Source organism: Miniopterus schreibersii, assembly GCF_964146895.1.
Source record: "Miniopterus schreibersii genome assembly, chromosome: 1".
Taxonomy (NCBI): domain Eukaryota; kingdom Metazoa; phylum Chordata; class Mammalia; order Chiroptera; family Miniopteridae; genus Miniopterus; species Miniopterus schreibersii.
In genome coordinates, this window is record NC_138101.1 from 3,914,483 (window position 1) to 3,936,197 (window position 21,715).

General features: G+C 46.4%; 1 protein-coding gene across 2 annotated transcripts; it reads left to right on the forward strand.

The window, feature by feature from the left end:
• The first annotated feature begins 23 nt into the window (after window positions 1-23).
• Window positions 24-15,604, forward strand: LYAR (Ly1 antibody reactive). Of its 2 annotated transcripts, XM_081156138.1 has the most exons (10): window positions 40-193; window positions 2,569-2,622; window positions 4,593-4,764; window positions 6,877-6,991; window positions 9,150-9,257; window positions 9,360-9,443; window positions 12,746-13,175; window positions 13,477-13,563; window positions 14,563-14,648; window positions 15,310-15,604. In XM_081156138.1, the coding sequence occupies exons 3-10, from the start codon at window positions 4,643-4,645 to the stop codon at window positions 15,442-15,444; spliced, it is 1,167 nt and encodes a 388-aa protein (XP_081012264.1). In that variant the 5' UTR covers window positions 40-193; window positions 2,569-2,622; window positions 4,593-4,642; the 3' UTR covers window positions 15,445-15,604. The 2 variants fall into 2 exon arrangements, with proteins under 2 accessions (XP_081012265.1, XP_081012264.1); XM_081156139.1 differs by lacking the exon at window positions 2,569-2,622 and having other exon boundaries at window positions 24-193.
• Window positions 15,605-21,715: the final 6,111 nt, after the last annotated feature.

Here is a 21,715-nt window from a genome sequence, read left to right on the forward strand (position 1 = left end):
CGCCCTCCGGCTTCCGGATCGTCACTTCCGCCGGGGTGTGGGGCCGCGCCGCGCGTGCGCGCGGGCAGGTCCGATACGAATTCTGCGCCGGGCAGCCGCGGAGGGAGGTGACGGCTGCGCTGGGCGGGCGGCCGCCGCGGTCCCACGTGCTCCCCGCGGCCGGTTGAAACCGTTGGCGGGCGCCGGCCGAGAGGTGAGGAGCGGCGGCTCGGAGGTCCGTCCTAGGGGGCTGGGCCCCGAGAGCCGCGGGGCGGGGCGGCCGCGTTTCCACCCTCAGGCCCCTCGGCCCCTCGCCGGGGGGAGGAGATCCGTGCGGGTCTCAGTCGGTACAGGGGGGCCTCGGGGCGCTGGGGCCCGAGCAGCTGGGCCTCGACCCGCTGCGGGCTGCTCAGCCTCTTTGGGCCTCGGTGTCCTCCTCTGTCCAGAGGGAGGAACACAGAACCTGCCTCCGGACTGGCGAGCATCACATGGGCGCCCGCGTTAGCACCCCCGCCGGGGCTCGGCGCACAGTAGGTGCCCCACGGGCGTCGGGATGTTGTGCAGCCCTGACCTCCGAGGAGACAGGCCGGGGGGGCTTGTAGGCTGGCCTTCCTGCAGAGAGGCCCCCCGGGCTTGTCCACGCAGCGCCCCCGCACCCCGCGCTGGCGCAGAGCCCCACGGCGGTAGACTGTAGACGTCCCGGGTGCTGTTCAGGAGGGTGCTGGGCCTGTGGTGCGTAGGGAGCGGGCGAGGCAGGGTGAACTTCTCCCGGCCCCACTTTGCTCCTCTTGGGCTTTTGCAAAGAGCAAGGGAGAGGTCACCTGGCTGAACGCACATGGAGACTCCGGCACCCCCACATTCAGGGGTTCAGGCGGGGCGGTGGGCAGTGCCTGCCCGTCTGGTCTTCTCTGGTACCATACCCGTGGTTTCTTGAAATTCTGCCTCTGAAAGGGGCTCAGGGCAGGTCTCGTTTCACAGATGGGAGAACTCGAGGTTCAGCGGGAAGAGTGACCAGCTGGAGGTGATAGTGCTCACCGGGACAGTGCCGAGGTTGCTCGCCTGGCTTTCGGTGGCCATGGGGTTCAGGTCTGCGTGTATATGTGTGTGAGAGAATGTTTTAAGAATAGTGAATGTAGTTTTTGTAAAAAATGATACAGAAATGTAGAGAGAGGAAGGTGAAAAGTCACTCCAAATCCCAACCCCAGAACTAAACCTGAGGTCATGCTATCAGGGAGCAGGGTAGTAGAGTAGCACCCGCGGGTGGGGAGCCCGAGGAGACGAGTGAATTCGTGAGGACAGGTGGGTGGGCTGAAGGAGATGTTTAGAGAAGCATGGTTTAGGTGGGCACTGGGTATAACAGCACTGACATGCCGATGAGCAGATCACAGGAAATCCTACCATTGGGTGAGGATGAACCTTTCATATCTGGTGTCTTATTTAACTTTCTGTACAGTGCTCTAAGATTTTATAGGTAAGTAGATTCAAGTTAGGGTACGTTGCGGTCATTTCGTTTTTAATTGGCAGATGCAGGCTCCTGCTCAGATCAGTGCAGGCCCCGCTCAGCAGAACATGGCTCCCATGGTGATAAGTTCCTCAGTCCCCAGCCCCTTGCTGAGGCTGCCTCTGCTCCTCAACTCAGCACCATTTTCCGACACCCGACCTCCTCTGCTGTGACACGGGTGGCTTTGCTCGGTGTGGGCTGGCCTTAGAATTAAGACCTGGGGTCTCATATTTTAAAATGGAAGGTCATTTGCAGAGCCTTTGAGTTTTTGTGGAAGAGGGTCTTAAGATCCCAGGTGCCAAGTAATGGCCAAGTCAAGATAGTCAGGGCAGGGGCTCTGGATGCCCCTACTGTGCAGTGTGCCCCCAGGCGGATCACTTAACCTCACTGAGTCTGGGAGGTGGTGTAATCTTGCCTCTTCTGGAGGCGTTGGTGTGGTTGTGATGGTACATGGGAAATGGCTTTGTGGAGAGCTAATGGCCATGTTCTGTCATTCGTCACTCTTTTCTTGGGCTGTGGCATGTGATGAGAACTCAGTAAATTGACCAGACAATGCATAGACAGCCGGAAGCTCACACAGAGGGCCTGGTCTGCTTTGGGGGAGGACCCCTGGGTGTGTATGGATCCCAGTGCACACCTGGCAGTTAGTAGATGTCTGCTGAATTGAAATACAGTGACGTACCTTGGCGAGAACCCGCGTGTGCTCTCAGCCAGTCCACACACCTTGCTTTCTGCTTGCCTTGCTCTTGTACATGCCCACATCCCCAGAAGGAAGGACACACACAATCTCTGTGGTTGGACTGGGACCCAGCCTCAGGCACAGAGTGAGGAGCCAGGGAAGGAAAAGGGGCCTCTGATTCAGGTTCAGCCCTGTAAAGAAAGCCATCTTTTCACACTTGTGGCTAAGCACTGAAATGTATGACATCCGATCCCAGCAGATGGTGTCCTGGAAGTCTCCATGGGGCATGTTTTCAGCTCTCCTAATTCCTGTTACAAATTTACCAAAAGATCATCTGAAAGTTTATTTAAATTTTTCTCACATTTATTTAGCCTTGTGAAATGTTAATAAGTTTAATTTTTTGTTTTAGGCAATGCTTGCTATCTTCAGTTGGAGGGACTGACTTTTCACGTGGTGTATTTTTGTAAGTTTGTCGCATTTGCACTTCTGAACTTGTTAAGCCTGCACTGGGACTTGGGACTCCTGTCTGCTGTGCTGTTAGGATGTTTTCAGCTTGCTGTTCTTTGCAGCCCACCCCCCCATACAGACACACACCTAGCTGTTTCCTGCATAAATGGCAGGTGTTTCCCAGGGGGCTAGGTCAGGTGTGAGGCCTGATCAAGGTGACCCTCCCTGGTGCTGGGACGTCCTCTGGGCTCTGAGTAAGTGAGGGGTAAACTCACGGGCCTCATTTATCTCATTAGCAAGCAGGCAGCACACTGTTCCCATTTCCATCAAGAGAAAAAATGCAGTGATGGTCTGACTCACTGTGCAAGCTACCCATTCTGCCTAGAAAAGAAACGGACACATTTCCAAATGTGCATCTTTGCAGTATAAGACCAGAGGAAAGGTCGGAGGTGCTTTTCCGGTGGACATGTGATCAGGCTCTAATCCTCTCCTGAGCTGATGTTTACGCTACATGTGGCTCATCCCCAGAGGGATGACGTTCTGCACAGATATTCCCAGCATCTTTTTTGTCAACATCACTGGCTTCTTTCAGTCCATTCGTTTTGTTTCCACCTGTCCTTCCCAGGCCTTTAATTCCAGACCTTCCTTGATGACAGACCAAGCCTTCCAATGGGCTCTCAAAGCTTGCCGAAGCCTCCTCCCCTCCTCCCTCCCCCTCCATCAGGAAACAGATCGACAGGGAAGGTCAGAAGACTCGTGGCCATGGCTTTACTTCGAGGGGTATTTTTCGCTGTTGAATTTCATTATGAAAGTACTTAAGCATTTTTCAGCAGATGAGTGCTTGTCGTAGCTGCTTCTGCCTGGTGTGTGTAATGGCCGTCTCTTTCTTGGTGGCGAGTTGGTGGTCTGATCTTGTTCTTCCACCAAAGTGCCCTTACAGACTGTTTATTTGATACTGCGCTGGCTTTGTTCCAGCCTTTGTTCTCCCTGAGAGGCAGGGCGGCCACTGTCCTTGTCACCGGTCATTAACTGAGCTTCCGTCTGCTGCGTGCAGAATGCTAAGCTTGGAGGGAGCTGGGTCATAGTCCACGTGATACCAGCTCCCAAGACTTGCACTGTTTCATCCATCTTCACCATAACTGATGAGAAGGTGGTGTGGCTGCTGCACACCCCAGAACAGGCAGTCACGGTGCTTTCCTCTGGATTCGGTGCAAGGCTGGAGCTGACCACGTGCTCTCTCTCACTCATCGACCTGGGCAGCGAGCTGAGGAGGGGAGACCCGGGGCCAGGGCCCCCATTTGTATGTGGCCTGTCAGACAAGCTGATATCGGCAGTGCCCTGAAGAGCCAGAGCCTGCCTGGGAGATCTGCTGGGCCTTTGTAAAGCCTTTAGCTGCAGCCAGGATGGACATTTCCATTCAAGGCCGAGTGGGCGGGAGCAGCCCCGATCCCCGCTCAGGTGTGACCTCCGGCAGTGACCTCCACGTGGCAGTGGAAGTTAGTGGTTGCACGCATGACAGGCTCTGGGAACCGAGAGTTGTGCATTTGTGCTGAAGGATTCGGGATGAAGTCTTACCCCGAAGCACACCGCACCCGTCTGCTTGACGCTTACCTTCATTTTCACAGTGAGCAAGAATGCCCGGGTCCAACACTTCTCAGTAGTTTTGCTGTGAAGCTTATAATACAAGACAGTACTCTAAGAATCTAGTGATTAAAAATTGCATCAGCATGGAAAATTACTGTGACTTCTGTCACACTTTAGACGGATTTGTGTGTTTTTGAGCACAGTAGCAGCTCCATGAAGTTTTAAGTGGTTATTTGTGCAGATGTACGTAGGTTAACAGGGCTGGGGATACCTGGGTCTGTGACCGCCCTCCAGTGATTCAGCACCCAGCAGTTAGGACAGCTGCAGTGGTTCCATTTCTTTATTGATGGGACAGATTACAATGATAATTATCTTTTTTTCCTTTATTTTAAATTTTTTTAGGACGACTTCAAGCCTATCTTGGATAGAGAATATTTAATCATTTAGCTAAAATGGTATTTTTTACATGCAATGCATGTGGTGAATCAGTGAAGAAAGTACAAGTGGAGAAACATGTGGCTATTTGCAGGAGCTGCGAGTGCCTATCTTGCATTGACTGTGGTAAAGACTTCTGGTAAGTTCCACATGACTCATGTGGATCTGCAGTAAAGGTCCAGGCCAGTGTGGGGAGCATGGTGTCCACAGAGCTTTGAAAAATAGAGGCAAGTTTGAGGAAAGGAATTAAGAAAAAAAATTAAACGTGGGTCACAAGACTGTTTCCCTTGTATGGACGATTTAAAAAGAAGACTGAAGGAAGGGGACTGCGGCAACTGGAGTGTCTGGTCAGTAGCGGCACTTGCTGCCGTTGTGTTGCCACCATTCCCAAACCCTGGGACGGGACCACGGAGTAAAGCTTCAGGGTATGGCGTGCTGATCACACGGAAGAGTGGGTCCATAAGCCAGACCACGAGTGTACTATTCCCAGTGAGGGTGTCTGAGGGAGGGCTCCGGTCGTTCCCAGGAAATCAGAGGTGATGCTGGGTAGAGCTCCTGCTCTGTGAGTGTGTCAGGCCCTTCTGCTGGGGGGGTGAGGGGTCTCTGGAAAGGTGAGGGCCTTGAGGAGGCGCAGGACAGACCTTGAGTGTTTGCCCGCTGCCTTTCTAGGAAGGTCGTCCTTAGCTGGCTAACATCCTGTCCTCCGTCTTCACACTCGCCTTTAGCCTCAGAGGCGCCAGTGGAAAGGCGGCTTTGGCGCACGTGCCCACTGTCCTCTGCAGCATTTGGGAGATGTTTGCTAATAGCCTGTTTTAATTTTATTCTAAGGAAGTGATATTTAAAATTTTGGAAGCTGCTAAAGTCTGCGTTCATACCTAATCCTAGAAGGAAGCTTGATGTATAAGACTGGCGGCACTGGGTTCTTTCTCCTGACCTTGCCCGCGTCAGAGAGACTGAGACAGAACTGATTTTCCTTTTTCCCAGGACTCTGAGATCCAGAACATTTTAGTGACCTGATGATAACCAATTTAAAAATATATATATATTTTTATTAAAGTATAACTGACATATAACATTATATTTGCTTCAGGTGTACAACCATTATGATTCAGTATTTGTATATATTGCAAAATGTTAACAATAAATCTAGTTAACATCCATCCCACCTACATAGATACAAAAAAAGTTTTTTTCTTGTGATGAGGACTTTTAAGATCTACTTCCTTAGCCACTTTCAAATGTGTAGCACAGTGTCATTAACTACCGTCTTCATGCTGTATGCTACACCCTCATGACTTCCAATTTTTTTTTTCTTTAAATATATCTATTGATTTCAGGGAGAGGAAAGGAGAGGGAGAGAGAGATAAAAACATCAGTGATGAGAGAGTTGTCATTACTCAGCTGCCTCCTGCGCACCCGCTACTAGGGATCGAGCCTACAACCCGGGCATGTGCCCTGATCCAGAATCGGACCTCGATCACCTGGATCATAGGTTGGTGCTCAACCACTGGCCACACCAACTGGGCATAACTTTAATTTTTTATTTATTTATTTATTTATTTTTAAAAAACATATCTTTATTGATTTCAGAGAGAGAAAAGGAGGGGGAGAGAGATGGCAACATCAATGATGAGAGAGTCATTGATCGGCTGCCTAGCCCACAGCCTGGGCATGTGCCCTGACTGGGAATTGAACCCCGATCTCCTGGATCCTAGGTTGATGCTCAACCACTGAGCCACGCCCGGCCGGGCTTATTATTTATTTTTATTGAGGTATACTGATATATAATATTGTATTAGTCCCGGTACTACCATTTTATACCAGCTTTTAACTTATTCTACAACTAATTATTGATTGCCTCCTATGTTACCAGGAAATCTTGCAGATTTTGTAACTTCCCGTAAAGGCACCTATTGCAGAGAGTTTTTTATTCAGTGTATGGTTGCTTATAACTAAAAACAAACACTGCTTATCAATTTGGTTGAAGGCATTTGGACATCAAAAATGGGTGGAAAGTTTGGTAGTGGTTTCACATTGAACAGTTTGGAGGAAGGAAAATGTGGTTATGCAGCAGGATGTGAGCACAGTAATGAAATAGGTGGGGGTGCGTGTGTGGGGGTGCGGTGGAGGTGTGGGCAGTGGGCAGGTGTGCAATGACATCGCGTGGGCTGTGATGGCAGGAGCAGTGCACTGACGTTAGACAGCCTCCAGCCTGAGAGTCCGTTCAGTGGCAGGGCCTCTGTCTTCACAGGGGCGAGGATTATAAAAACCATGTGAAGTGTATAAGTGAAAACCAGAAGTATGGCGGCAAAGGCTACGAAGGGAAGGTCCACAGAGGCGACCTCAAGCAGCAGGCGTGGCTTCAGGTAAGTCTCCTTTGCCCCGCAGCTTCATCTGACATCTGCCCTCCACCGTCCATGCAGACAAGACCCAGAGGCAGCACGTCTCAGGGGAAACCAAGGTTGAGCAACTAAAGCTTGAAAAAGAGTTCTTGATTTCTGTTAATAGCTGTAGTGTGTTTTGTCTCTAATCCATGTGTTTTGTAGATTTCTTGCAGAAATATTTTAGAAGTCTCACTAGCTTCCTCTTGGCCCTGAAGCTTTCTTACCTGTTGTCTGCTCCAGTGATAATACAGCCTTTAGGATTCAAACCATGTTAATCCATCATGGCTGTTGGTCATCAGAATTGGGTAAAATAAAGACATTTTCATAAATATGAAGAATTTTCTACTTAAATAAAATGAAAACATGCACAATAAAAATGACAAAGCAATGAAATCCCTAATTCACTGAGAGGCGTACCTCCCAGAATATTGCTCACCTTTTACAGAATAGGAGGCAGGACTCAGAAAGGAAGGTAGGAAGATGGGAGACAAATGTCATCTAGTTACTTCGTCCATGATAGAGTTTGAACGTGACTTTTCCAATACTGACCAGCTAACTGAGCTGCAAACTCCTGAGAAGGAAAGTCTTCTGTTCTCAAAGGACTAACAGAGTTTGCCCAGTGGACTGAGGAGCTCGTGAAACCCCTAAGATATTTAGGCTGCCAACTACCAAGCCACGCTTTGGGTACTAAATCTGTAATCCCCCAAGAAGCAGATGACATTCCTAGGCCCCCAAGCTTGAGGAACCTGTGCATGAGCTCCATCCCCGCTGTCATCACATTGTGAATGCCATCACTCAAGCAGGGGCTGGCTCACTGGCCCACAGGTCCTACACCTCTGTGAGTAAAATTGTACTGGAACACAGCCAGGCCCATCTGTTTACACGTCTGTGGCTACATTCCCACTGCAAGCGTGGCATCGAGTAGTTAGGACAGACGCTGGGTGGAAGTCTTGACTATGGGCTCACTGGTGCCCGTCTTTCCTGTACACTGTCATTTCCCTGCCTTTTCCCTCTGCCTTCACTGTGATTGCCGTAAGCATTTTCTTTAGGACACAAATTTAATTTTCATCTCTGTTCTGTTCTTGTTATTTTCAAATTTATTTATTAGATTTTAATGCTTTTGTCTTGGTCCTCAATTTACTGCCTAGTTCCTTTTGCCTGTATTTTGTAGTAACCACTTTATGTGATTCTTTTGATCACTTTTGGTTTGTTTACACCCCCCTCCCCATTTTTAAAAGTTGTGGGTGAATTATACATGATCTAAAGTTTAGCATTTTAACCATTTAAATCTCCAATTAATTACATTCTCCATTTGTTGTTCTTTCCCAATTGAATGCTATTGACACCCTCGTCAGCATCTATGCAGAGGTTTATTGCTGGGCTCTATTCTGTTGGTCTACATGTCTCTATGCCAGTTCCATGCTGTTCTCATTACTCTGCTTTTCTGTAGTAAGCTTTGAAATCAAAGGTGAGGCCTCCACCATTGTTCTTCTTTTTCAGGATTGTTTTGGCTATTTGGTGTCCCTTGAGAGTCCATGTGATACTAGGATAGAGTCTGTCTTCTATTTCTGAAAAAAAAAAAAAAGTAAGGTGGACGTTGACAGGGATTGCATTTGAATCTGTAGATCACTTGGGTGGCATTGACATATTAATAAATCTTCCAGTCCATGAACATTTCCATTTATTTGTGTCTTTCTTTCAGCAATGTTTTGTAGTTTTTAGTAGATAAGTCTTTCATAAACTCCTTGGTTAAGCATGAAAACTTTTCATGCTATTGTAAATGGAATTGTTTTAATTGCCTTTTCAGATTGTTAGTTGATTTTTTGAGTGCAATCCTGCAGCTCTGCTGAATGTGCTTATTGGTTCTAAAGGTTCTTTTTGTGGAATCTTTAGGGTGTTCCACGTACAAGACCATGTTGGCTGTGAGCAGAGATAATTTTCCTTCTTTCTTTCCCATTCGATGCCATTTATTTCTTCTTCTTGCCGAATTGCTCTGGTCAGGACTTTGGTACTGTGTTGAATCTGTAAACATAGACATTAACATGAAACCTGGACTTGACATGTGAACTCTGTAGTCCTGGCTGCATGAAACACATGTGTCAGTTGTTTATTATTTTTGTTTTGTTTTCCTTTTTTGTAGAAAGTAAATGAATTAATAAAAAGACCCAATGTCAGCCCCAAAGTGAGAGAACTTTTAGAACAAATTAGTGGTTTTGACAACATTCCCAGGAAAAAGGCAAAATTTCAGGTATGTATTTGATGGCTTCCCTGACTGTGGGGATGTGGGCCCATCAGTGACAGCTTGTGTGTACCTGTCAAATGGGATGTTTTTTCTTTTTCTTCCTTACAGAATTGGATGAAGAACAGTTTAAAAGTTTATAATGAATCGATTCTGGAGCAGGTGTGGAGTATCTTTTCTGAAGCTTCCAGCAACGTAAGTCAGGTCTGACTTTAGATGTGTAATGTGGCAAGAATGCTTAGTGATGATGCAGTGGGAATGCCTTATTTTTGGAGGTCAAGACAGCCTTCTTTTTCAGAGAGCCTCTTTGGGCCTTCATTTATGGGAAGGAATAAACTGAATGCCTTGCAGAGAAGAGTTCCTTATTGTGCACAGAAAGGTACTTACTCCCAATGTTTGATAATGGTAGCAGCTAACATGGAATGATTTGCTTAGAAATCAAGCAGCGGAGTGAGAAAGTTGGAAGGAACAGGAGCTTTGGGAATGTGACAGATCTGGATTGAATCCCTGCTGCTCTCTGCCAGATGTTTGATCCTGGGCACGCTATTTAGCCTCTGAGCCTCAGTTTCCTTTTCTTTAACAAATGGATCGTCATATTCATTCATTCAGTCATTCAGTACTTACCGGGTGCCTGATCTGTGCCAGGCAGTGAACAAAACTATGAAATAGCTCAGGTGGTGATGGTGCCATGAAGGAAAATAAACAGGTGAGGACACAGAGTGACTAGGGGGTCTTTTAGGTAAGGGGTCCTGGCCCCTTACATGCTGCAGTTTTAAAATAGATGAGAGTACAAAAGCCTCCCACCTTATGCCCAACTTTTAGTGGGCACTCAGTAAGTGTAGTCTCTTTCCTTCCAGTGGAGGGAGAATTACACGGGATTAATTCAGTCAGCTGCCTGTCAGTCAAAAAGGTTTGATATGGGAATTCCCAGATGTGGATACACATGCAGAGTTTTGGTTTCATGTCATGTAGCCACATTGTTGGTTACATTGTTCATTTGATTTTTTGCACATTAATTCAGTTGTACTTCCTATTTGGAGTTTACATCCCATTCGGAGACTTGTAACATTAGTTTTGTTTTTTAAATGTGAAACGCTTCACGAATTTTCGTGTCATCCTTGCACAGGGGCCATGCTCATCTCTGTATGGTTCCAATTTTAGTATATGTGCTGCCAAAGTGAAGTATATCATTACTAGTTTAAAAAAAACCAGTGGGTCTGGCTGGTCTTTTTTTCTGGTCACATTGTCAGGACTTGATTCGCTTTATATAGAGAGAATAGTTTGGGCAGAAAATCGAAATAAAAATGAAACTTTATCTTGGCAGTATATTTTGTCTCAAAATATACAATTTGGGCCTTTGAAAACTTATCATTTAATTGGCCTTTATGTGGCACCTGTTTTTTAAAGGTTATTTTCATTACTTTTTACTAAGAATCAAAGATTTGAAATGATTTAGTTCAATTGCAGCTTTTTAAAAAGTTTTTCCTGATTTCCTTTTGAAGCTGTGAGCATATTAGGAATTAAATAATCAAGCAACAGCTCGTGGCAAACCCTGAGCTTGTTATTGCTTTGCCTTTGCCCTGTGAACTTCACAGCACATCCCAGTGTTTGGTGCAAAACAGAGGTTCCTGAGGCCCTGTTTGTTCATGCCTGCAGTTTTATCCCTCCCTTTACTGTGTGCTGGACATTAGGTTGGCAGCCTTCTCTCCTCTACTGTGATACTTTCTATGTCCAGCACAACTAGCACCTGGTCACTGGTCGCATCTGTCAGGCCAAGTCCTGACCTCATGCAGCTGTATTCTAGTGGGGGAGACAGACAGCTGTGTGTGTGGGTTTGTGCTATGATATCAGGTCGTGATAAGTGCTAGGAAGAAATAGAAGGCAGGAGGAGGGGCAGAGAGCAAACGAGGGTGCTCTGTTAGGTAAGAGTCAGTGAGGATGGTGCTAAGGAGTCCACATTGGAGGAGAGCCTGGAATGAGGTAGAAAGATGGGGACTGAATTGACCAGTCACTGTTGAGTGGCTGCTAGGTGGGGTGAAGTGTCTCCTGCCTGCCTCCCTCCCTCCTTCCCCTCTGTGGGTTTGGATGTGGAGGCAAGGCACCAGCTAGAGACCTGGTCTGAATTGGTGGGCAGCGGGCTGAGGTCTGTGGCCCTTGGTGGTTATAATAGTAACCAATACTCAAAACTAGAGGCTAGATGGGAAGCTTCTTTGCCCCCTTCTTCCTCCTGGGTCCATTTCTGAACTCATTCTCTGCCCCCTCCCCCAAATGGGCCTGGGCTATGTACTTTATTTCCCTGAACTGCTACTGAGAAAACTCTCATTTTTGTTAACATTCTTTTCCTAAATGCTACTCTTTCTGCCAGAGTTGGGCATCGATGTCAGAGGAAGGTGTGACTTTGTGTGTTCTTGTACTTGAGTTAAAGCCAGTCCTTCTTTATTTGGTCTGACTTGGGGGGTAGTAGCTCCCTTCATGTGACCCAGTCTCCAGAGGGTTAAGAATGGAGGTGACTTGTGTGTCAGTTGGCAAGTAACTTACAGAGATGGAACCTGGGTCAGGTCTTTGAGTGCATAAATCCAGTGATTTCCCAGGGCTGCTGCCACTGGCCCTCTCCCTGCCTGCCAGGCACCTCAAGGTCACGGCAGTTCAATAGATGGCTCTGCACCAGCTTGTCGGCAGGGCTGGTGTAGAGATTTCCACACATTTCAAGTCAGGCAATGGGACTAGCTGTGCTGAGTCATTTTAAAAATAGGATCCATGTGCTGATTTGAATACAGGAGCGCAGTAAGTGGGAGTTTCTTCTCACCCCAGTGCATGCAGTCAGTTTTCCGTGATTCCTTAGCCATGATTCTTTACGCTGTCCACGTGTCCCTGACTTCTCAGGGGAACCATCTAACCTGAATGATGGTGAGATTATGCCTCTGTCTAGTACTTGGTCATTTATAAAGCCGTTCACATACATTAGGCTGGTGCATCGAGCATTCTCTGTGCTGAGCTCATGGCATTTCCTTTCTCATTTTATTCGCACATCAATTGTATGAGGAAAGGATTGTTGCCTTTTATTGTACAGACAAGGAGACAGGTCCGGAGCAGATAAATAACTTGCCCTAATCACTTGGCTAGTAACTGATAGAGCTGGAACTTGAACCCAGGTCTGCAGATACATAAATTACTAGTTTCTGCTACACATTAAGTTCTCCTTTTATTGAAAGAAAGTGAATAGTGAGCCGACATTAAAGGTCTGGCTGAAGTGATGTAAGGGTCCTTCACTTTTCCAGAACGAAAATTTCTGTTAAATGCAGAGGGGGCTGTGGGCTGGGGGAGTTCTTCTCATTTTGTGTATTTACAGCTACATTTTAACTTTAGGGGCTCACAGTTCTAAAGTGGTAAGTAAGAAACATTTTTGTGAAACAGTGTGTCGAGTAGATACAGGCAATGAGTGCTAGGTGTGTCTCGAATGAATACTTATGCCTTTCTTGGTTTTGCTTAATAATAAGGAACCAGTCAATAAAGGGCACAATCAACAGCCACTCAACCAAGTGGCAAAGCCACCTGCAGAAATCTCCACCACGGTGGCCCCTTCCAAAGCAAGTGACCCCACGCAAGGACACGCAGAGGCGAAGAGGAGTAAGAGGGAGAGGAAGGAAGAGCGGCAGAAGAAAAGGAAGAAAGAAAAGAAAGAGCTAAGATTAGAAAACCAGCACCAGAAGGCCAGGAGCCAGAAGTCTAAAATGCGCAAAATGAGGCAGGAGGCCGAGCAGGAGGCTGGAGGGGAGGGCGCCCCCGAGGCCATGGGCCCCACAGGGAACAAGAGCCAGAGGAAGAAGAACAAAGGCCAGCGTGCAGAGGACCGGGGCGTGAACGGAGCTGTGGACCAGAACGCGACAAACCGCGGTCCAGGGAAAAGGAAGCGGAAGCTTTCCGAAGGTGTGGGGCTAGCTTATGCTGCGGGTTTGTTAAAAAAACAGGATTTGGGAGATATAAAATGTTAGATCTTGCATTTTGAACCAAGCAAGGCAAAGGGCGTAAGCTTTGGGGTCAGGCCACCCTGGGCTCAGTCCAGGCAAGTGACCTCACCTCTCAACTCCGTTTCCCCCTGATGGGGGGAGAAACCCCATGTGCTGGGTTGGTTGGGGAGTGAGAATGGATGGAAGGGGCCTGGCCGTGGAAGGCACATTAGGTGTAGCTGACATCGTAAATGCAAAATCTCTTTTAAAAACCTCTTTAGTTGAAGCGTATTCTAAGAAGAAAAAGACCAAGTTCCCAGAACATGCTGAGGGTGGAGAACCAGAAAACCATGAGGCTCCTGCGAAAGGTATTGCTGCATCATCTGGAAGGCTCTGCCCTCTTTGGGTTGGGGGAGGAGGTCATGCCCTCCGGAGGCATGGGGAAGAATCTGAAAGCAAAGCATGTTCTCCAGGGTGTGACTCCAGAGTAACCATGAGAACTAGGTGAGAGCTGTGTGTCTGGCTTAAGGATAGAGGGGAAAGCAGTCTGGATTGGATGTATTATCTTTGGAATTTAAAGTAAACCCAGCATGCTTTCCATGACCTGGTTCCCTTCCTTTCTTCCAACCACACCTGGCTGTTCCCCTTATCTCTGGGTCTGTCACTGCTGTCTCCTTGCTGGAACTCCATGGCCCCGCTCCCTCAGCTAGAGCGTGTACTGTCAGGATCCAATCCCTGGCCGTTAAGTTTCTTCAGCGCTGCCTCCTCAGCCCTGAAGCATCCCCTGGGGTCCTGCCAGTTAAGAAGAGGTCCAAGGACTCAAGTGGGAATTGAGGCTTTATTAATCAGGGTCAGGGACTGCCCAAGTTGGTTGGATCTCTTAGCTTGGAACCTAACCCCCGACTTTATATGTATGAGGTTTTTTACAAATTATTTGTCTTGAGGTAATTATAGATTCACCTGAAGCTGCAGAACGAGTCTTTGCCTCTGTGTGGTAATGTTTGTGGCTGTCCTCTGGCTCAAGGTTAAGCTCCTTTTGCTCATCTCTGTCTTGCTTACTGTGCTTAGAAAGCCCATGATCTTAGTGGCTCCTAAGGAGTCTTGCTGAGGTCGTCCGATGCAGCTTTCTACAGGATTGTAGTGGTGATGGTGTTTATGATGCTTAGTTAACCTGCTCACTCTGAGACCAGGACGGTGAAGGGTAGCGGTGCTTCTAGGCCACTGACTGGGCAGGTCAAGTGCCTGCTACATAGTATCATGGTATCCTGCCCGTATTTCCCCAGCAGCAAGTAGATGTTGCAGAAATCATTTCTTTTCCCTCCTGATAGTGCAGCAAAACGTCTCGCATGTTATTCTTTATATTGCAGGTAAATTCAATTGGAAGGGAACTATTAAAGCTGTTCTGAAGCAGGCCCCGGACAATGAAATCGCAATAAAAAAGCTAAGGAAAAAGGTATGGTGCATAACTTAGCTATGTAAGCTGGGGAGACTCGGTTATTTTAAATACTTAAACTCATAAATGTGTGTCTCAGTGACTTCCATGGTGCTCCGGTGACCCCTCGGCTCGTGGGGTGGGAAAGGGCCGACTCCCATCACTCCTCAGACAGAGCAGTACACGTATGACTTTGAAATTGTTCTTGCTTGGCCAGCATGGCTCAGCGGTTGAGCATTGACCTAGGATTCAGGAGATCGCAGTTTGGTTCCTGATCAGGGCACATGCCCAGGTTGCGGGCTCCATCCCTAGCAGGGGCTTGCAGGAGGCAGCCGATCAATGACTCTCTCATCATTGATATTTCTCTCTCTCCCTTCCTCTCTCTGAAATCAACAAAGATATATTAAAAAGAAATTTTTCTTCTAGATAGTTTGCTATCTTTTAATTATTCTAGAGCAGTGGTTTCTTCTCTTTCTGGTTTTTAACTTTTCTTCGATGTCTGACTCACGTGCAGCCAGGTGCTCACATGCCACTGCATGGATTTCTACAAGCAGAAAACCTGTGTAGCCAGCACCTGGAGTTCTTTTCTTTCTTACTGTTGCCCTACTTCTGGATTAAAGAACATTTTAGGAACATTTTCAGGACAGTTGCCCTCATTTGACAGCTGTTCTTCTCTGTGAAGGTCCTAGCTCAGTATTACGCTGTGACAGACGAACACCACAGGTCCGAGGAGGAACTTCTGGGCATCTTCAACAAGAAAGTCAGCAAGAACCCCGCCTTCCAGTTACTGAAGGACAAAGTCAAACTTCTGAAATGAACATTTTATATTTATAAACAGTCCATTCTGTTGATTTCTTCCTTTCACTGCTGTTTGTAAAACGTAATGAGTAACTCCTCAAATTTTGCTTTCTTGTAAGAAAATATATATTTTTGGTAGACCTTTTATGAGAAAATAAACTATATTGTCCTGAACCCTCCAGTAGCCTGTGCCTGCGATTCTTCAGTTTTACCCTCTTGCTCTTGAACCCATGCTCCATCACAGGGAAGGTGATTCCAGAATGCCCCAGGCGGGCTCATGTTGTCTTTAGGAAGAGGGGACAAACCACCCTGAGGGCAAGCAAAGCAAAACATCATGGAGGTGCATGGTTGAAGTGTGCACCAGAGAGGGAGGGAGTCATTCCGCGTGGGGTGGGGATGGAGGGCATTAGGTAAAGTCCCCTGGACTGATTCTTGAAAGGTATTTCTTACCTACTTGCTGTATTGGGAAATCTTTCTCTTCTTCCTGCCACTCTACCCACTTTTACAGACTTCCACCCATGCCCACGTGGGAGACAGCAGGTGGTAATATGCTCTGAACAGGGCTCCACGTACCATGACAAGACTTGACCTTGAGTCTGACTTTGTGTCTTCATAGCCAAGGGCGTCTCTTGGGCAGGTTATGTAGCCTCCCTGAGTCTCAGGTTTTTTGTCTATTACGCTGACTTCCTAAGGTAGCTAGAGTGAAATTAAATTAATGTACACAAGGTATCTGGCCCATAGGACGTGTCTGAAAATGTTTCTTCTTCACGTGCATGAAGTGCGCCCAGACTGGTGTTTACCATGGACTGTCTGCGGTGCTGGCTCTGAGGAGAGGCCTGTCCCCCAACACCTTGCCTTTCTGGCACATGGCTCTCCAAGTGCCTGGGCTGCAGCAAGAGGACCCACAGTAACCAGACCAGGCCAGCAGCATGGCAGCATGGTAAAGAAGAAATCCACTTCAGTTCTGAGGTGACACTCTAGTTTACAGTTGATGTGTAACCATTTTTCAAGACAAAGATACAGTCATACAGTTCATTTTTCTAAAGTAAACTTTTTATTGAAGTATATATATAGAAAAGTGTGTAAACCTAAATACACAACTCAGAAAGTGCACACACCTGTGCTAAATCTGACCATGGACTATTTATAGCCCAACAGCAACCATATCCTCACTTCTGTCAGCATGGGCTGGCATAGCCTGGTACTGAACTTCATGTAAATGGTGTCCTAGGGCATGTGCCCTTTTATGTCTGGCTTCTTTCGACATTCCCTGAGATTCATCCACGTTGCTCTGATTCTATCTTTATAGTACAGCACTTCATTCTGCTCACGAGACGCTGGGCTGTTTCTGGGGTGGCTGAATTGCTGATGAAATCGACATCTTCTACCTGTCTCCTGGGGCTTATGTATACTCTCCCACTTCTGCTGAGTGCACACCCTAGGAGTGGAATTGCTGAGTCATCGGGTATATTTCCGTTTTGACAGCCAGTTTCCCAGAGTGTTTTTACCTTTTTACAATGCTGCCCTCAGTGTATGAGGGTAGATAAGAGTTTATTTGCCCCTAAATGCACTGAAATTTAATATTTCAAATTTCCATCTCTCTCTCTCTTCTCAAGATAGTTCTGTCTTTCGATGCTGTCAAGTAAAATCACTGGGGCTTACCACTAGATTATGAAACTGGAAAACGGTATTTTCAAGTTTTGTAACATTCGAAGGAACTCAAGGTCTTGCTCAGCTCACTTATCATTAGATTTCTGAACTATAATTTGGGCTCAGAGCGTCCTGTGTTGGTTACAAAACAGCGAAGGTCCCTGGGAAACAGCTGGATGTGCTGGTGAATGAACAGCCTCTTGTAGTGCAGCGGCTACCCGAGTTTTTTTTGCTATGGGATCCAGGGAAGCTTTAATTTATTCCCTTTGATATAAGTGATTAAACCGCCCCTTTGGTAGTTTAAGTTGTAATTGCTGGGTAAATACTTATGTCAGAGTTGAGAAGTCAGACATTGCTTGGAAGGGGAGGCCTTTGTTTGGCCACAGAGTGGGTACTGTGAGCTGCAGAAATCCTACCTCTGCCGTTCCGCCCACCTGGTGACCCTGGCTGACTCCAGTGGGGGGGGGGCAGTGTTAGTCCATAGATTGGATTTCCCCATTGGAGATCAAAGGCAGGTAAACTCAGTTCTGGGTAATTCTCAGCAGCCCTGCCCTGGGGATCTGCACGTTTGCATTATGCACACTAATGGTAACCTGAGAGGATAGCCCTGCTCCAACCAAGGGTATCCCAAACCGAGGTACTTTATAGCTAAAACTGAAACAGCACTCTCCTCCAGGCTTCAGGGAAGAGTTAAGGTAATAGAATTTTCTCAATGTTAAGGGGTTTCTGCATAAAATTTCTCTAACCTCTTGGCACTTGTTACTATACAATTTTAATTTAAATGCTATGGGAGTTGGCATCAACTTTTATAGCACTTGGTTATTTTTTCACTTAATTTATCCATACTTCATGATCCCCAGATGTCCTGAGATACTGTACATCATCAGAGGCAGGTTAGCATGCAGCTCGGAGGTTAGGCCCCAGAGCCGAGCCTGTCTGGGTCAGATCTTAGCTCCATGTCACTAGCTGTGAGACTATGGGCAGAGGCCTGAGTGATGTCAAACCTTTAAACTCCCCCAAAATACTAGGTACTCAGCAATTACACTATCAAACAAGTAGTTTCATCACTTACATCACAGGAGTAAATTAAAGCATCCTCGGACCCCATAATAAAAAAGCTGTGGCTCAGTTTCCTCATGTATAAAACGGGAATCACAACAGTAATGACCTCATATGGTTGCTACAAGGATTAAATAGTCCATGTACGGTGCTCTGTAAATGATGGCCATTGTTATCATCATCAGTCCCCCTCGCATTCCATAGCCTGACTCTTCCCACAGGCCCAGCCTCAGCCCTTCAAGGTTGTATCACTATGACCCGCTGCTGCTCTGCTGGTATTGACCACATGCCACTCCTGGGCTGCCTTTCCCACCGCCTATAAGTGACTTACCCCAGGTCACATAGTGAGCAGCAGGATCAGGATTGGAGCTCTGGTGTCTCCTTAATAACTCAGATTTTTTTTTTCTCTTGGCAAGGCTTTTACTTTGGTCAGGACCCCCGTCCTTGTTTCTACCTGCCTTTTCTTAGCACTGATGATTTAGATCAGGGGTGGGGAACCTTTTTTCGTGGGCGATGCAAAATTATCAACTTTAAAATTAGCTATGTAAAAAGCTCCTAGATTGAATTTCAAGTCCTGCCTGCAGTTGCCTTGGTAGGGCCAGACCAAATGATTTCTTGGGCCCGATGTTCCCCACCCGATTTAGAGTGTCATTATAAAGATATTCCCTGCAGAGCTTTAAGTAAAATGACCAGGGCAAGGATTCCAAGTAGGTTCAGCAATGGGTCATGTGATCAGAAAGCCCTTTTCTTATCGAATTCGGGGTACTTTGTGGTTACTGGATCTTAGACTATATGCAGCTTTTATCCCTTCTTCCAATTAAGCTTTCAAAAAATGGCTAAAATAGGCCTTATAAGGGTCTCTACTTAGTGGAAATGCATGCTAATGTGAGGATATATTAAAAATGTGAGAGTTTTTCTAAAGTAAAAAAATGAGTTTATTTTATTTGGTCACATGCACACCATCAACAGGCCAAGTTCTAGGCTCTGAACAACTTACTGATCAAACTGAAAAGGTAAACAGTAAATTGGAAAACTATAATTGTCATAGATCTGATATTCAAAGAGATCCTTAATCTATAAAAATGAGCAAAGAATGAAAGCCCTGAAAGGAAAATGATGCACAAATAGCCAATAAATATGTGAAAAAATCTGTTCATAAAAGAACAGCAGATTCTTCCTCAACCCCCTAATTATGAATTGGGGAACATTTACCAACACGATAAACCAGCTGTTGGTGCACATTACAGTGTCTCCCACCTGCTGCTGGAGGGAATGTAAAGTACAACAGTGTACCTTCCAGAGCTGGTTTGAAGAGAGCAGTCAAAGGCTTTTAAATGTTTGGATCTTTTCACCTAGCAATTCCAATTCCAGAGCTTTTGTCAGTTTAGTAAAGTTGTAAAAAGGGACACTTATTTCATTGTATGATTTATATAATTAGAGGGAGTGTTTTAAAATGGCTTTCTTCTTAGAATGAAGGGCTGTATCCCAAGTGAGATGTGTTAACATACACGAGCACTTTCCATATGTCAGGGCTTCATATGTATGAGCTCATTTCTGAAGGTGTTCACGGTCCAGCTGTGGACCATTGGGGTGGCTACAGGACACAAGGAGAGAACAGGGCTGCCTGCATTGGTCTGGCCTAAGGGTTGCAAGTAGCAGAAAACAACTCAAATTAGTGTTAATTTGGAAAAAGAAAAAAGGATTTTTTTTTTTGGCTGAGAAGTCTGTACAGTCTCAATGATAGATAACAAGCTAACTAAGACTAATCGAGCTTTCTATGAGCAGGTGCTGTTTTAAGCACTTTGCATGTATTAATACTTTAAATCTTTATCCAATCCTAGGAGGTAGGTACTATTCTTAACCCCATTTAGCAAGTGAGGAAACTAAGGCAAAAGAGAGGGTAAGTGGCTTTCCCAAGGCTGAAATGGCCAGTGATGACAGGCAGCTGGCTCCAGAGCTTTAATTAGGTGAACTAGGGCTTGGCCGGATTCAGGAGTTGAGATGACGCTACCAAGACCTCTTGACTTGGCTTGCATCTCAAAGCTTCCTTCCTAGGTGGGCTCCATGTGTCTCCATGACAGCTCCAAGCCCAAATTGACCTTACAGCTCACTATACCAACAGAGAGGGTCTTCCCAACAGCCCTGCCTAAGTCCTGGGGGCTGACAGATCTGATTGGGGTCATGTGCCCTTTCCTAGCCTCCTGGGAACTACAGGACTATTGCAAAAGCAGGAAAAGTGGTTTCTAGGAAAGATGCTGGGCAGACATAAGTATGGCCACAAGGAAGGCCAGTTAATTGTGATCAAGGGCCAAAATGAAAACTAGGTAATGGAACTCCTGCTACATGCGTGTCAGGTGTTTGCAAGGCACTGGAGAGCTACTAAGACATGGTTGTTGCTCCCATCAACTAGGGAGAGAACAAAAGGGAAGAGGGAAGCTGCAACAAAGAGTAACCGAAGCTTGAGGAGAAGGAATAGCTGATCAGAGGTGAGCAGGAGCCTGATCTGGGAGGCCTGGCAAGCCCAGTTCAGGAGTAATGAACAGTAACTACCACCCTTGAATGCATATACATGCCAGGCACTATGCCAAGCAATCGGTATACATTTATCTTCACTCTGGTACCTGGTGTGACAGAGATGAGGAAACGGATACTTAGAACAATGAAATAAGTTGCCCAAAAATGCACAGTGATGGAGCCAGAATTCAATAGTCTATAAACACTTTGGACTTGCCCATGTTGTTAAGGGGAGGCCAGCAGAAGCCATAGTCAAATTCATCCCCCCCGCAAAGTAATGCACATTGAAAATGAAAATTTCTTGGTTGGTAGCACGCTGCTATTGTGTATCTGTCATTAAGGTGCACAGAGCACACATTTAAGAACTTATTTAATGGGCTCCAACAATGAAGATGTGCTCATTTGATACTGGATTTCTTCCAACCTGCTTTTAAGTATCATCTATATGGTGTGCAAGTATGCCATTTAAAATATCAGGGGGAAAAAGCTGGGAGGATTTCAGATCCAAATACAATGCCCCTGAAACCACCAAAGGGGAAACCAGATCTGACTTGAACACACTACATATGGAAACCCTGGTACTGCTGCAATGCTCTGGGGATATTCAGTTACGGGGGAGACCCAGCACTGACCTTTCTACAAGGGGACAATCAACAGAAGACTGTATTTGATAGGAGGAGTTCGCTTCCTGCTCACAAGGCTTCTAACCCTGTACAAGAGAGAGATGAAAGGAAGGCAAAGACCCCAGCTGGCTCTGGAGAGAGGAACCCTGGCTCTTTAGAAGTCTGAAAAGAAACAAAACAAAACAAGAAAGAGGAGGTATTGTGTAGAAAGTCCGTATGATCCACCCACCTGTTAAGTCCTTTGCTCCAATGGGTTTGCTAGAAACGCTGAAGAAATGACAGAAATAAAACAGCAGGAGCATTCTTATATTCTGCAAATGCCCACGACATATACAAGATACGAAGCAGTGCCAACTAACTTAAACTTTACTTCCTGGTGCCCTTCTGGGCTACGCACCCCTGTATCTGACACAGCGGAAGCCACTGTCCCTGCTCCCCACCGTC

Excerpts from the sequence above, each read along its gene's own strand:
- LYAR (XM_081156139.1), top strand. The coding sequence starts at position 4,643 with ATGGTATTTTTTACATGCAATGCATGTGGTGAATCAGTGAAGAAAGTA. Across the intron at positions 4,765-6,876 it reads GACTGTGGTAAAGACTTCTG|GGGCGAGGATTATAAAAACC; the intron begins GTAAGTTCCACA and ends CTGTCTTCACAG. Across the intron at positions 9,258-9,359 it reads GGAAAAAGGCAAAATTTCAG|AATTGGATGAAGAACAGTTT; the intron begins GTATGTATTTGA and ends TCTTCCTTACAG.